Genomic DNA, 14,476 nt, shown 5'->3' with positions numbered 1-14,476 from the left:
AGTTGATGGGCTAAAGGTGCGCTTGGAGACCCCTCGTAGCCCCAAAGCACGCATGGTTCAACTGTACCACGGCGGCTGACTTGATTAATACGCGTTGTCTGTTGACCCACGCGCTTACCACAAGGACAGCTCAGGGATCGGGAGGAGAAACACTAACGAGAACTCACGAATGGGGTCAACTAACACTAAACGGATAGGCTGAACTAGGACAAGTCACGAACTGGGTCAACTAACACTAAACAGATAGGATGAACAAGGACAAGTCACGAACCGGGTCAACTAACACTAAACACATAGGGTGAACAAGGGCGACTCACGAACGGGGTCAACTAACACTAAACACATAGGCTGAACTAGGACAAGTCACGAACCGGGTCAACTAGCACTAAACAGATAGGGTGAACAAGGGCGACTCACGAACGGGGTCAACTAGCACTAAACAGATAGGGTGAACAAGGGCGACTCACGAACGGGGTCAGCTAACACTAAGCAGATAGGCTGAACTAGGACAAGTCACGAACGGGGTCATCTAATTCTGCTAACTATTTCGTGATATCATACAGCTTCAGAAACTTACGTCGGGGAATAGAATAGTGAAGACTGTGGCCATTAATCTTGTGACCTCCATACACCCTTCCTAATGTCAATAAAATGGTCTAATGGTGCACAAATCTCAAGGTAAAAATGTGTCCCAGTACTGAAGGGGTTAAAATAGTGAAGACTGTGGCCATTAATCTTGTGACCTCCATACACCCTTCCTAATGTCCTAATGGTCTAATGGTACACAAATCTCAAGGTAAAAATGTGTCCCAGTACTGAAGGGGTTAAAATAGTGAAGACTGTGGCCATTAATCTTGTGACCTCCATACACCCTTCCTAATGTCCTAATGGTCTAATGGTACACAAAACTCAAGGTAAAAATGTGTCCCAGTACTGAAGGGGTTAAAATAGTGAAGACTGTGGCCATTAACCTTTTGACCTCCATACACCCTTCCTAATGTCCTAATGGTCTAATGGTGCACAAAATAGGTAGGAGGTGAAATATTGTGGTATCCTGCATACTTTGGGGTCCGAGGGGTCTCCAAGCGCACGGGTTCGAATCCTGTCCACGGTCGGAGTGCAGGATGGGTTTCCTCACTCGGGGCAATGGTTTCCTAGCGGGTGGGCTTTGAGATAGGGGGTGCCATAAAAAACATTTTCTTTAGCCCTGAAATTCTATTATTTTATTTTAGAGAGAGAGAGAGAGAGAGAGAGAGAGAGAGAGAGAGAGAGAGAGACAGACAGACAGACAGAGACACACAAACACAGACATACACAGACAGACAGAGACACAAACAGACAAACACAAACAGACAGATAGACAGAGACACAGACAAACAAACAGATAGAGAGACAAACAGACGGACAGACAGAGAGAGACAGACAGACAGACAGACAGATAGACAGAGACACACAGACACAGACAGACAGACAGATACAGAGAGACAGACAGACAAACAGACAGAGACAGAGACACACAGCCAAACGGACAGACAGATAGACAGAGACACACAAACACAGACACACAGACATACAGACAGACAAACAGACAGAGATAAGGAGAGGCTGTATTTTTCTTTTAATTTAGAGGCCAGATTAGAGAAGCCTGGAGATTTGATAGCGTTACAAGAGGTGGAAAGTAAATATTTGACAGTAAGGCGCAAAAATATAAGAGGGAAGATATTAACTGATTAAACAATAACTTCATGTACATTGATAACAACACAAGCGCAGCAGTACATTAAGCTGTTTTGTCTGTGTGTGTGTGTGTGTGTGTGTCTCTCTCTCTCTCTCTCTCTCTCTCTCTCTCTCCATTTTTATCTATTCTCTGGTGTGTGTGTGTGTGTGTGTGTGTTTTTCAAGACATCCCATTCATCTGGCTAACTCTCTCGGACCTGTTTGGGGACTGTCATCTTAGTGGGGGTTCTTGTTCAATCGTTTGTGTTGGTGTTGGTTAGTTTATGAGAGAACACGGAAAGGGAACACAGGAAGAAGGAATTCAAGGTAAATATTTGACAGTGGCACGGAAAATAAAATTAAAACATATTCACTGACACACATGCACGTAATGAACCCAAAACGACAAGTGATAACAAGCCAGCGGTTCATTGTGGTGTTCACTAGAATTACAAAAACACCCTTAAAAACTCGTGTCACTTCAACTAGAGCCTTTAAAAAGAGTATTTGTCCTGGTGATAATGCAAAAAACTTCTTAATATGTCACTAGAATCACAGAAACACCCTTAAGAATCTGTTTCACTTCAACTAGAGCCCTTAAAAACCCGCGTCACTTCAACTAGAGCCTTTAAAAAGAGTATTTGTCCTGTTGATAATGCAGAAAACTTGTTGATATGTCACTAGAATCACAGAAACACCCTTAAGAATCTGTTTCACTTCAACTAGAGCCTTTAAAAACCCGCGTCACTTCAACTAGAGCCTTTAAAAAGAGTATTTGTCCTGTTGATAATGCAGAAAACTTGTTGATATGTCACTAGAATCACAGAAACACCCTTAAGAATCTATTTCACTTCAACTAGATCCCTTAAAAACCCGCGTCACTTCAACTAGAGCCTTTAACAAGAGTATTTGTCCTGTTGATAATGCAGAAAACTTGTTGATATGTCACTAGAATCACAGAAACACCCTTAAGAATCTGTTTCACTTCAACTAGATCCCTTAAAAACCCGCGTCACTTCAACTAGAGCCTTGAAAAAGAGTATTTGTCCTGTTGATAATGCAGAAAACTTGTTGATATGTCACTAGAATCACAGAAACACCCTTAAGAATCTATTTCACTTCAACTAGAGCCTTTAAAAACTCGCGTCACTTCAACTAGAGCCTTGAAAAAGAGTATTTGTCCTGTTGATAATGCAGAAAACTTGTTGATATGTCACTAGAATCACAGAAACACCCTTAAGAATCTATTTCACTTCAACTAGATCCCTTAAAAACCCGCGTCACTTCAACTAGAGCCTTGAAAAAGAGTATCTGTCCTGTTGGTAATGCACAAACCTTGTTAACATGTCACTCGAATCACAGAAACACCCTTAAAAACCCGCAGCACTTCAACTAGATCTCTTGCAAATTTAGTGAAGGAGCTGCGGGGAAGTGGTTTACAATTTTGGCCTTTTGTTCCCCTCTTACAAAATCAACAGTGATAAGAAGCAGCCAGCGGTTCATTGTGGTGATTTTGTCTACAGGAAAGGAACGCGGAGTCTGCCATCGAGGCCCTGAAGGAATATGAGCCAGAGATGGGCAAAGTGATCCGCGCCAACAAGGCCGGTGTGCAGAAGATTAGAGCCAGGGAGATTGTGCCCGGCGATGTTGTGGAAGTGTCTGGTAAGCCCCGCCCCTCTTCACTGACCCCCAGCAATGTGTCCCACCCTGCCCCAGCCTGTATTACTTAACCCATATCATTGTCACGTCTACCCCAGCCTGTATCACTGAAGCTGTATGTCTCTGCCCCATTCTGTCCCAGCCTCTCTTCACTGACCTCCATCAGTGTGTCCCATCCTCCCCAGGCCTTGTCTCTGAACCTGTACCACTGTTCCAGCCTGCCCAGTCTCGTCACAGCCTTGTCCCAGCCTCACATCACTGTCTCATCACATCCCATCCTCCCCCAGGCCATGTCACTGAACCTGTACCACTGTCCCAGCCTGCTCCAGCCCCATGTCATTGTGTTCCAGCCTGCCCCAGTCTCGTCACAGCCTTGTCCCAGCCTCACATCTGTCCCATCACATCCCATCCTCCCCCTGGCCATGTCACTGAACCTGTACCACTGTCCCAGCCTGCTCCAGCCCCATGTCATTGTGTTCCAGCCTGCCCCAGTCTCGTCACAGCCTTGTCCCATCACATCCCATCCTGTCCAGCCCTGCATCACTGTGTCCCAATGTCCCCCACCCTTCCCTCCCGCCCTGCCCGCCCTGCCCTGCCCTGCCTTGCCTCACCTCATATCACTGCATCATCTAACCTAACTTTGCTTACCCATACGTCACCTGACACCCAAACTTCTAAATGACTTGGTTTTGAAAAATTTTAATGTTAGTTTGCCTGGTGTAAATGAAAGGGTGTTTTTAAGATTCTGTAGAGTGTAGTACAAGTGGTTATGGTTTTTTAGGTAAGCTTCTCTCTCTCTCTCTCTCTGTCTCTGTCTCTGTCTCTCCACCTGCACCAAACCCCGGTCCACTTAGCCCCATCGTCTCTCCGCAGTGGGTGACAAGATCCCAGCTGACCTTCGCCTCATCAAGATTTACTCCACCACTCTCCGCATTGACCAGTCCATCCTTACCGGCGAGTCTGTGTCTGTTATCAAGCACACTGACGCTATTCCAGACCCCAAGGCTGTCAACCAGGTGTGTGTCTGTCTGTCTGTGTGTGTCTGTGTGTGTGTGTGTGTGTGAAATTTTTCCTTATTTTTTTTTCTCTTGCTTTCTCAGTCTGTTTCTCTCTCTCTCTCTCTCTCTCTCTCTCTCTCTCTCTCTCTCTCTCTCTCTCTCTCTCTCTCTCTCTCTCCCCTTATCTTTATCACTCTTCTCTATCTTGTTTATCATCCTCCACCACCACCACCACTACTACTACTACTACTACTACTACTACTACTACTACTACTACTACTACTACTCAAAATACTTAAGTACTTTTCTATTGTGTGTGTGTGTGTGTGTGTGTGTGTGTGTGTGTGTGTGTGTGTGTGTGTGTGTGTGTGTTTATTTTCTTTCATTGTTGTGTCCTTTCTTCTCTCTCTCTTTCTTTCTTTCTTTCTTTCTTTCTTTTATTCATTGTCTTCATTTTTCTCTATTTTTCTTTCTATCTCTCTCTCTTATCATTTCGTTTCCTTCTTCCAGTCTTTCCTCTTTTTGTCCTCTCTCTCTCTCTCTCTCTCTCTCTCTCTCTCTCTCTCTCTCTCTCTCTCTCTCTCTCTCTCTCTCTCTCTCTCTCTCTCTCATGTTACCCATAATGCACTAATTTATAACTGTTTTACTATATTACATTTATCTGTGTGTCAACCCTTTACACACACACGCACACACACACACACACACACACACACACACACACACACACACACACAACAAGAATTTAAACTATAGAATTTTTTATGCTTAAATAAATAACTTGTGTGTGTGTGTGTGTGTGTGTGTGTGTGTGTGTGTGTGTGTGTGTGTGTGTGTGTGTTTATCCCACCCCTGCCACCATGTGTGTGCTAGCGATATATCAGTGTGTGTGTGCGTGTGCGTGTGTTTATCCCACCCCTGCCACTATGTATGTGCTAGCGATATATCTGTATGTGTGTGTGTGTGTGTGTGTGTGTGTGTGTTTAAATTTCTGACTTAATATTACAAGCTGTCAGACAAAGAAGGAGGAAATATTGCAAGGTCCATAATTCAGGTAAAATGTTTATTAATTAGCTCTTATGCACTTGCCTCTGCTCTCTCTCTCTCTCTCTCTCTCTCTCTCTCTCTCTCTCTCTCTCTCTCTCTCTCTCTCTCTCTCTCTTTCTCTCTTTTTTTGTCTAAATTTCAATGGGTGAATTGATTAATTTCTGGGTATTCTCTCTCTCTCTCTCTCTCTCTCTCTCTCTCTCTCTCTCTCTCTCTCTCTCTCTCTCTCTCTCTCTCTCTCTCTCTCTCTCTCTCTCTCTCTGTCTGAGGCCCAGTAAATATAGCCTAGTTTTGCCTCATTAGCATTATGTAAGCTGGCGTACGCGTGTCTGTCTGTATGTGCGTATGTCGTCTGTATAACTCACAGCGCTAATAATGCACTAAGTAATGAAATGTACGCACTAAATATGCATAATCTTAAGTATACATTGAAGTGACTTGCGTAATACAGCATTGTGGACACGTACACACACACACACACACACATACACACCTGGATATGCATTATTTTGGCATGTTTTGTGGTAATGCATGTTGCTGTGTTGTTGTAAAGCTTCTATTATTAAAGGCATCGTTTCTTCACTATTCTCTAAGTCATTGTTTTTCATGCTGTTAGTTCCCCATACTCTGAAATTCTTTGCTCTCTCTCTCTCTCTCTCTGTGAATTTTTATAAGCTTCACATTGGATCAAGTGGGTGTTCATCTATTTCCTTATTCACACTAGTCGTTTCTGTGTGTTTAGTTGCCTCCTGTCATGAAAACACCCTTAAAAACTCCAATAACTGCATCTCTTCTTTTCTCAGTCTTTTATCATAGAATCATGTAAACACTCTTGAAAAACATCAATAACTTTCAATACACTCCGTCAAACTATCACTGGAACCTTCAAAACACCAATAACTTCCACTGCAGCCTGTCAAACTATCACTGGAACCTTCAAAACACCAATAACTTCCACTGCAGCCTGTCAAACTATCACTGGAACCTTCAAAACACCAATAACTTCCACTGCAGCCTGTCAAACTATCACTGGAACCTTCAAAACACCAATAACTTCCACTGCAGCCTGTCAAACTATCCCTGGAACCTTCAAAACACCAATAACTTCCACTGCAGCCTGTCAAACTATCACTGGAACCTTCAAAACACCAATAACTTCCACTGCAGCCTGTCAAACTATCACTGGAACCTTCAAAACACCAATAACTTCCACTGCAGCCTGTCAAACTATCACTGGAACCTTCAAAACACCAATAACTTCCACTGCAGCCTGTCAAACTATCACTGGAACCTTCAAAACACCAATAACTTCCACTGCAGCCTGTCAAACTCTCACTGGAACCAAAAAATTTACTCTATTTATTGTATTTATTTCTATGCACTTGTATGAGTATGTATTTGCTATGAAGTCTGTATGTTTAAGTTAAGTATTTGTGTGTGTGTGTATGTGTGTGTGTGTTTGTGTTGTATTTTCAGCCACTACCTGTTCATTTTCTCACTCTTTGCTTCCCTCACAGGATAAGAAGAACATCCTTTTCTCTGGTACCAATGTTGCTGCTGGCAAGGCCCGTGGTGTTGTCGTCGGCACTGGCCTCAACACTGCCATTGGTGAGGACACACTGGAACCATAAAAACACCCTTAAAAACACAATAATTTCAGTACAACTTTCAGTGCAGTCTGTCAAACTATCTCTGGAACCTTCAAAACACCAATAACTTCCACTGCAGCCTGTCAAACTATCTCTGGAACCTTCAAAACACCAATAACTTTCAGTGCAGCCTGTCAAACTATCTCTGGAACCTTGCAAACACCACTATCTTCCACTTCAGCCTGTCAAACTCTCACTGGAACCTTGCAAACACACACATTGAAGCTTATAACTCCTTTGCACCTTAGTGTTACTTGTCATACCAGGGGATGGGGAACTGAGGTGGGAGTTGGTTCAGTTTTATTCCTTGGGACAGTAGTGAAGTGGGGTGGGGCTAGTGGGTGGTGGCTGGCTAGTGTCTGAGTCTCCTCTTCACTGGGGGCTGGCAGGGCTGTTGGTATATGAGGGGCAGTGGCAGGGTGGGCAGGTAGTGGTGGTGGTTGTGGTACTATGATGGTGATGTGTGTGTGTGTGTCCCACAGGTAAGATCCGTACCCAGATGGCTGAGACTGAGGAGATCAAGACACCACTGCAGCAGAAGCTGGATGAGTTTGGTGAGCAGCTGTCCAAGGTGATCTCCATCATCTGTGTGGCTGTGTGGGCCATCAACATCGGCCACTTCAACGACCCGGCCCACGGCGGCTCCTGGATCAAGGGTGCCATCTACTACTTCAAGATTGCTGTGGCCCTGGCTGTGGCTGCCATCCCTGAGGGTCTGCCAGCTGTCATCACCACCTGCCTGGCCCTGGGCACACGCCGCATGGCCAAGAAGAACGCCATCGTGAGGTCCCTGCCCTCCGTGGAGACCCTGGGCTGCACCTCCGTCATCTGCTCCGACAAGACCGGCACCCTCACCACCAACATGATGTCCGTGTCCCGCATGTTCATCATGGACAAGGTGGAGGGCAACGACTGCAGCCTGCTGGAGTTTGAGATCACCGGCTCCACCTACGAGCCCATCGGTGACGTGTACTTCAAGGGAGCCAAGGTGAAGGGCGCTGACTATGAGGGCCTGCAGGAGCTGGCCACCATCTCCATCATGTGCAACGACTCCTCCATTGACTTCAACGAGTTCAAGAACATGTTTGAGAAGGTCGGCGAGGCCACCGAGACGGCCCTCATCGTGCTGGGTGAGAAGATCAACCCCTACAACATGTCCAAGATCGGCCTGGACCGCCGCTCCACCGCCATCGTGGCCCGCCAGGACATGGAGACCAAGTGGAAGAAGGAGTTCACTCTGGAGTTCTCCCGTGACCGCAAGTCCATGTCATCATTCTGCACCCCAATCAAGCCCACCCGCCTGGGCAGCGGCCCCAAGATGTTCTGCAAGGGTGCCCCTGAGGGCGTGCTGGACCGCTGCACCCACGTGCGTGTCGGCACTCAGAAGGTGCCACTCACTGCCGGCGTGAAGGACAAGATCCTGGCCGTCACCAGGGACTACGGCTGCGGCCGCGACACCCTGCGTTGCCTGGCCCTGGCCACCCTGGACAACCCCCCCAAGCCTGAGGACATGGACCTGGGAGAGTCCAACAAGTTCTACACCTACGAGGTGAACATGACCTTTGTGGGCGTGGTGGGCATGCTGGACCCCCCCAGGACTGAGGTGAAGGACTCCATCCAGCGGTGCCGTGACGCCGGTATTCGTGTCATTGTCATCACTGGCGACAACAAGGCCACTGCTGAGGCTATCTGCCGCCGCATCGGTGTGTTCAGCGAGAATGAGGATACCTTCGGCTTGTCCTACGCCGGCAGGGAGTTTGATGAGCTGTCCCCTGCAGAGCAGCAGGAGGCCTGCATGCGTGCCCGACTCTTCTCCCGTGTGGAGCCCTTCCACAAGTCCAAGATTGTGGAGTACCTGCAGAACAAGAACGAGATCTCTGCCATGACTGGTGATGGTGTGAATGATGCGCCAGCCCTGAAGAAGGCTGAGATCGGCATTGCCATGGGTTCCGGCACAGCCGTGGCCAAGTCTGCCTCTGAGATGGTGCTGGCTGACGACAACTTCTCATCCATCGTGGCGGCAGTGGAGGAGGGCCGTGCCATCTACAACAACATGAAGCAGTTCATCCGTTACCTCATCTCCTCAAACATTGGTGAGGTGGTCTCCATCTTCCTGACGGCCGCCCTGGGCCTGCCCGAGGCGCTCATCCCCGTGCAGCTGCTGTGGGTGAACCTGGTGACTGACGGTCTGCCCGCCACCGCCCTGGGCTTCAACCCCCCTGACCTGGACATCATGGAGAAGCCCCCCAGGAAGTCTGATGAGTCCCTCATCTCCGGCTGGCTGTTCTTCCGCTACATGGCCATCGGTGGCTATGTGGGCGCCGCCACTGTGTTCGCTGCCTCCTGGTGGTTCATGTATGACCCCACCGGCCCACAGCTCAACTACTACCAGCTGTCCCACCACCTCTCCTGCCTGGGTGACACCGAGAACTTCGAGGGCCTGGACTGTGGCATCTTCAGCCACCCGGCCCCCATGACCATGGCCCTGTCTGTCCTTGTCACCATCGAGATGCTCAACGCCCTCAACAGGTCAGCAACACACACACACACACACACACACACACACACACACACACACACACACACACACACATTGAAGGAAATAGTGAAATGAATATATTGATACTTGAGTCATGTATTGCCACACACACACACACACACACACACACACACACACACACACACACACACACAACACACAGAGTATCATCATCAGCATCAGTACAATGAGTGTGTTTTCTCTGTGCACAGCTTGTCTGAGAACCAGTCCCTGATGGTGATGCCTCCCTGGGTCAACTTCTGGCTGCTGGCAGCTATGGCCCTCTCCATGACTCTTCACTTCATCATCCTCTATGTTGACATTCTCAGCGTGAGTGTTGCTTCTGTCTGTATGTATGTATGTCTGTCTGTCTGACTGTATCTGTGTGTGTGTGTGTGTGTGTGTGTGTGTGTGTGTGTGTGTGTGTGTGTATGTAAGAACGAAGCTCAAGATTAATTTTTCTATTGCAGATTTTCATTTATTTATTTAATTATTTATGTTTATGTTTAGAAGTGATAAGCATACACACCACAACACCAAAACACATCTACACACTCCACAACATCAAAAAATATGCACACAACACCCCCACAACACCCAAACACGCAAGACACACGCAACACCCCCTACACACACACACACACACACCAACCTTGAAAAAAACAAACACATAAACAACACCCAAAACACAACACCACAACACCCAAACACACACACACACCCCTAGACACCACAACACCCAAAAACACACACAAAACACCCACACACCACTACCAACCCTGACAACACCACTAACCGAACCATGGCGTGTGGTGCAGACTGTGTTCCAGGTAATGCCTCTGACGGGACACCAGTGGCTAGCGGTGTTGAAGATTTCCCTGCCAGTGCTACTGCTGGACGAGAGCCTGAAGTTCCTGGCACGTAACTACACTGATGGTGAGACAACCTCCCTCTTGCGTTGCCACTGGATTGTCGTGGCTTGGGCGATTTACTTCACCTACATCAAGATTGACCCTTTCTAACCTGCCTTTCGATTTCTCGGTTCCCCGTTCCACCCTTCTCGTCCTGCCCTGTGCCGCGCCTCTTCCCTCTCGTCCCCATCCCTCCCTGCCCCGCCCGTGTGTTGAGTTGATAAGAAGCTGTTTGGTCTGGGTGGGTGTTTTTAAAGCGGTTTTGACAGAGAGAGAGAGAGAGAGAGAGAGAGTGTGTGTGTGTGTGTGTGTGTGTGTAGGGTCAGAAAACAACAGTGCTCAATTTCTAAGTTGCCTGTTGCCTTTCTACTGCTGCCATGCTGTTCATTATTGCTTTCTGGGTGTGTGTGTGTGTGTGTGTGTGCGTGTGTGTGTGTGTACAGTGCCTATGGTGTGTGGCGTGGCAAGGCATACAGATGTGCTGTGAATTGCAAACGCACATGGTTTCTGTGATGTGCGCAGGGAAACGCATACATGTGTGTATGTGCATATGTGTGTATGTATGTGTGTGCGCCGGAAGACAAACAATCGTCCGGTAGATTCGAACTAAAACGCAGATGGAAAACGGTGACACGACTCAAGAAACTCGAACAAAAAAGTCGTTCGATTAGTGACACTCTGAAAAAGTCTTTGGCCATGTTCAGAAACACTTTGTTCTCTCACCAAGACAATTTTCCAAGGCCATCGAGACAACTGCGCCAGGATTTCAAGACAGTTTCTCCTTTTAATCAACTAGAAATCTTAAAAATCCTTTATTCCTGCACTATGACAAGTTTGCAAGGCCATCGAGACAACTAGATGGGATTTCAAGGCAGTTTTCTTCCCTTAATACACCTGAAATCTTGCAAACTATCACCAGAACCTTAAAAATACCCTCAAAACCACAACTAGCTGGTATTTTAAGGCAATTTCCTTCCCTTAATACACCAGAACCTTAAAAATACCCAAAAAACCACAACTATCTGGGATTTTAAGGCAGTTTCCTCACGTTAATACATCATAACCTTAAAAATACCTTCAAAACCACAACTAGCTGGGATTTTAAGGCAGTTTCCTCCCCTTAACACATCAGAAATCTTGCCAATCTGTCACCAGAACCTTAAAAAACACGAGTTTCTACAAATGGAGCCTTGGAAAGAAGTGACTGAGAGAGCAAAATGTCAAGTACAGGCCAGTGACTCAAATTATGACTGTGGTGACTAACTGCGTGCCTCTCCTGTGCTGTGGTGCTGTGGTGCTGTGCTGTGTTTAGAGGTGGGTGTTGTATGCACCATCCACCACTACCCAGCTTGCACCTGCCCTACTCTGTCCCCGTCCCCCAACCCCTGACCCCAGTAGCAGCTCCCCTCCCCCCCTCCCCCCCCTCCGGAGTACCTCATTGATCAAGGGAAAATTTTTAAAAGTTACGCATTTCATAATTTAGGTTCATTATTTTTTTTCACGTCAAGTTCAAATTTTCCTTTTTTTTCCTGTAAATTATAGTAAATTATAAAGTTTTTCCTAATTTTTTTTCGTGTTTTCCCAATTGTTTACTGAAGATATAGTGATGATGTTGTTTTTCCATTTTTTCCCCCACTAATGATGTTTCAGTGGTATATTTTCCCGTAAATTTTGATGTTTTTTCCTGTAAATTTCAACGTTTCCATATTTTTCCTCATTTTTACTCAAGATGTTTTGATGTTGGTGTTATTTTCCCATTTTTTCCCCATTTATCGTTATTTTCCCGGTATTTTCCCCAATTTTTTTTCCTGTTAGTGGTATTTCCTGTTAGTTTATCCCCTGTTTCCCCAAGTAGGCTTTTTTCCCCTTTTTTCCCTCAGGTTAGAATTGTTTCCCTGTTTAACTATTTAATTTATTTATTTCTCCTCGTCCTCCCTCTGTGGTTCAAAATTTCTTTCCCTATACAAAAATAATGTCCTCAAATTCGTTTCCATTTTCCCCTTTCTGAAAATATTTTAAGCATTTTTTTCCCTTTAATGTAATATAAATTTTTCCTTAAACTCAATTTTTTCTCTTAAATAAAAAAAAAAAGATATTTCTCAGTGCAATATTTGAAGAAGGTAATTATCTCTCCCTAATTCACCAAGCCATTGTTATTATCACTGTTATTACTCGATATTTTGTTGTAGATACTGACTTTTGTATAAACCCCCCCCCCCCCTGACACATCCTGTCCGTATGTCTGTGTGTCTGGCCCATGCTGTACACTTGGGGCGTCATAAGTCACCAAAGCGTTCACCACACCCGCTAACACGCCCTCTCTCTTATGTCCGCCTCCTGAAACACTTACCCGCAGCATCTTCACTATTTTCAAAGGGGTCTAGTTGAAGTAATGGGTTTTTAAGGGTGTTTCTGTATATCACGAGGACAAATTCTCATTTTAAATGGGTCTAGTTGAAGTAATGGGTTTTTAAGGGTGTTTCTGTATATCACGAGGACAAATTCTCTTTTCAAAGGGATCTAGTTGAAGTGATGGGTTTTTAAGGGTGTTTTCTGTATATCACGAGGACAAATTCTCATTTTAAAGGGGTCTAGTTGAAGTGACGTTGGTTTTTAAGGGTGTTTCTGTATATCACGAGGACAAATTCTCTTTTAAAGGGTCTAGTTGAAGTAATGGGTTTTTAAGGGTGTTTCTGTATATCACGAGGACAAATTCTCTTTTCAAAGGGGTCTAGTTGAAGTGATGGGTTTTTAAGGGTGTTTCTGTATATCACGAGGACAAATTCTCTTTTCTAAGGGGTCTAGTTGAAGTAATGGGTTTTTAAGGGTGTTTCTGTATATCACCAGGACAAATACTCTCTTTAAAGGTGTCTAGTTGAAGTAATGGGTTTTTAAGGGTGTTTTTGGGTATCACCAAGACAAATTCTCTTTTTAAAGGGGTCTAGTTGAAGTAATGGGTTTTTAAGGGTGTTTTCTGTATATCACCAGGACAAATTATCTTTTTAAAGGGGTCTAGTTGAAGTGATGTGGGTTTTTAAGGGTGTTTCTGTATATCACGAGGACAAATTCTCTTTTCAAAGGGGTCTAGTTGAAGTGATGGGTTTTTAAGGGTGTTTCTGTATATCACCAGGACAAATTCTCTTTTCAAAGGGGTCTAGTTGAAGTGACGTGGGTTTTTAAGGGTGTTTTCTGTATTTCTAGTGACATGTTAACAAGTTTTCTACATTATCAGCAGGACAAACACACTTTTTAAAGGCTCTAGTTGAAGTGACGCGGGATTTTAAAGATGTTTCAGTAATTCTAGTGACATGTTAACAAGTCCGCATTACCAACAGGACAAATACTCTTTAGAACTTGGCTAATCGTCTCTGTTGGCGGATAAACAATTTAATCCCCTTCGCGTGTACAAAATGACCATATTTGTGACTTATGACCCCCCCCAGTGTACCCCTCCTCCCGTCTCGACACTCCCTAAGGAAACAAATACTACTACAATTAAACTACCAGTGCATGTAGAGAGAGAGAGAGAGAGAGTGAGAGAGAGAAACACAAACGGAAACTCACTCTCTCTCTCTCTCTCTCTCTCAGTGTAGACGTTATGTTGAGAGAGATGCGCGGTGAAGGAAAATTCTCTCTCTCTCTCTCTTTTTTTGTCCTGTATGTTGGCGTTAGGAAGGGTTATGCATGTTTTTAAGAAGAATTAGACATTTTTTTTCTTCCTTGACCAATAAAACCCCAGAAAAAAAGTGAAATAGTGACCGTTTATTCCAGTTATTGCATTATTTTATTCTCTCTCTCTCTCTCTCTCTCTCTCTCTCTCTCTCTCTCTCTCTCTCTCTCTCTCTCTCTCATGAGATGTAAATGTCTGTTAATAAAATACCCACCTCATATTTTTACTCATATTTATCATTCCTTGTTCATTATCTGCCTCATTTTCCTCATTTTTTCCTCATTTTC

The 14,476-nt window shown here is 45.2% G+C and overlaps 1 protein-coding gene across 6 annotated transcripts in view; it reads left to right on the top strand.

Annotated features, from left to right (window-relative positions):
* LOC123505447 (calcium-transporting ATPase sarcoplasmic/endoplasmic reticulum type-like) overlaps positions 1 to 14,476 on the top strand; it is a 44,126-nt gene that overhangs the window by 17,477 nt on the left and 12,173 nt on the right. For 3 of the 6 annotated variants that reach the window (XM_045256764.1, XM_045256782.1, XM_045256773.1), the window contains exons 5-10: positions 3,240 to 3,378; positions 4,249 to 4,391; positions 6,938 to 7,028; positions 7,552 to 9,598; positions 9,821 to 9,938; positions 10,427 to 10,544. In XM_045256764.1, coding sequence (XP_045112699.1) covers positions 3,240 to 3,378; positions 4,249 to 4,391; positions 6,938 to 7,028; positions 7,552 to 9,598; positions 9,821 to 9,938; positions 10,427 to 10,544 — 2,656 coding nt within the window. Of the gene's footprint in view, positions 1 to 3,239; positions 3,379 to 4,248; positions 4,392 to 6,937; positions 7,029 to 7,551; positions 9,599 to 9,820; positions 9,939 to 10,426; positions 14,272 to 14,476 lie in introns of those variants that run through there. The other 3 variants (XM_045256740.1, XM_045256755.1, XR_006675138.1) reach the window with 2 other exon arrangements.

The sequence above is a fragment of the Portunus trituberculatus genome, chromosome 2 (assembly GCF_017591435.1).
Source record: "Portunus trituberculatus isolate SZX2019 chromosome 2, ASM1759143v1, whole genome shotgun sequence".
Lineage (NCBI taxonomy): Eukaryota > Metazoa > Arthropoda > Malacostraca > Decapoda > Portunidae > Portunus > Portunus trituberculatus.
Note: the sequence above shows the minus strand (reverse complement) of the source record. Positions and strands in the feature narration are given on the sequence as shown.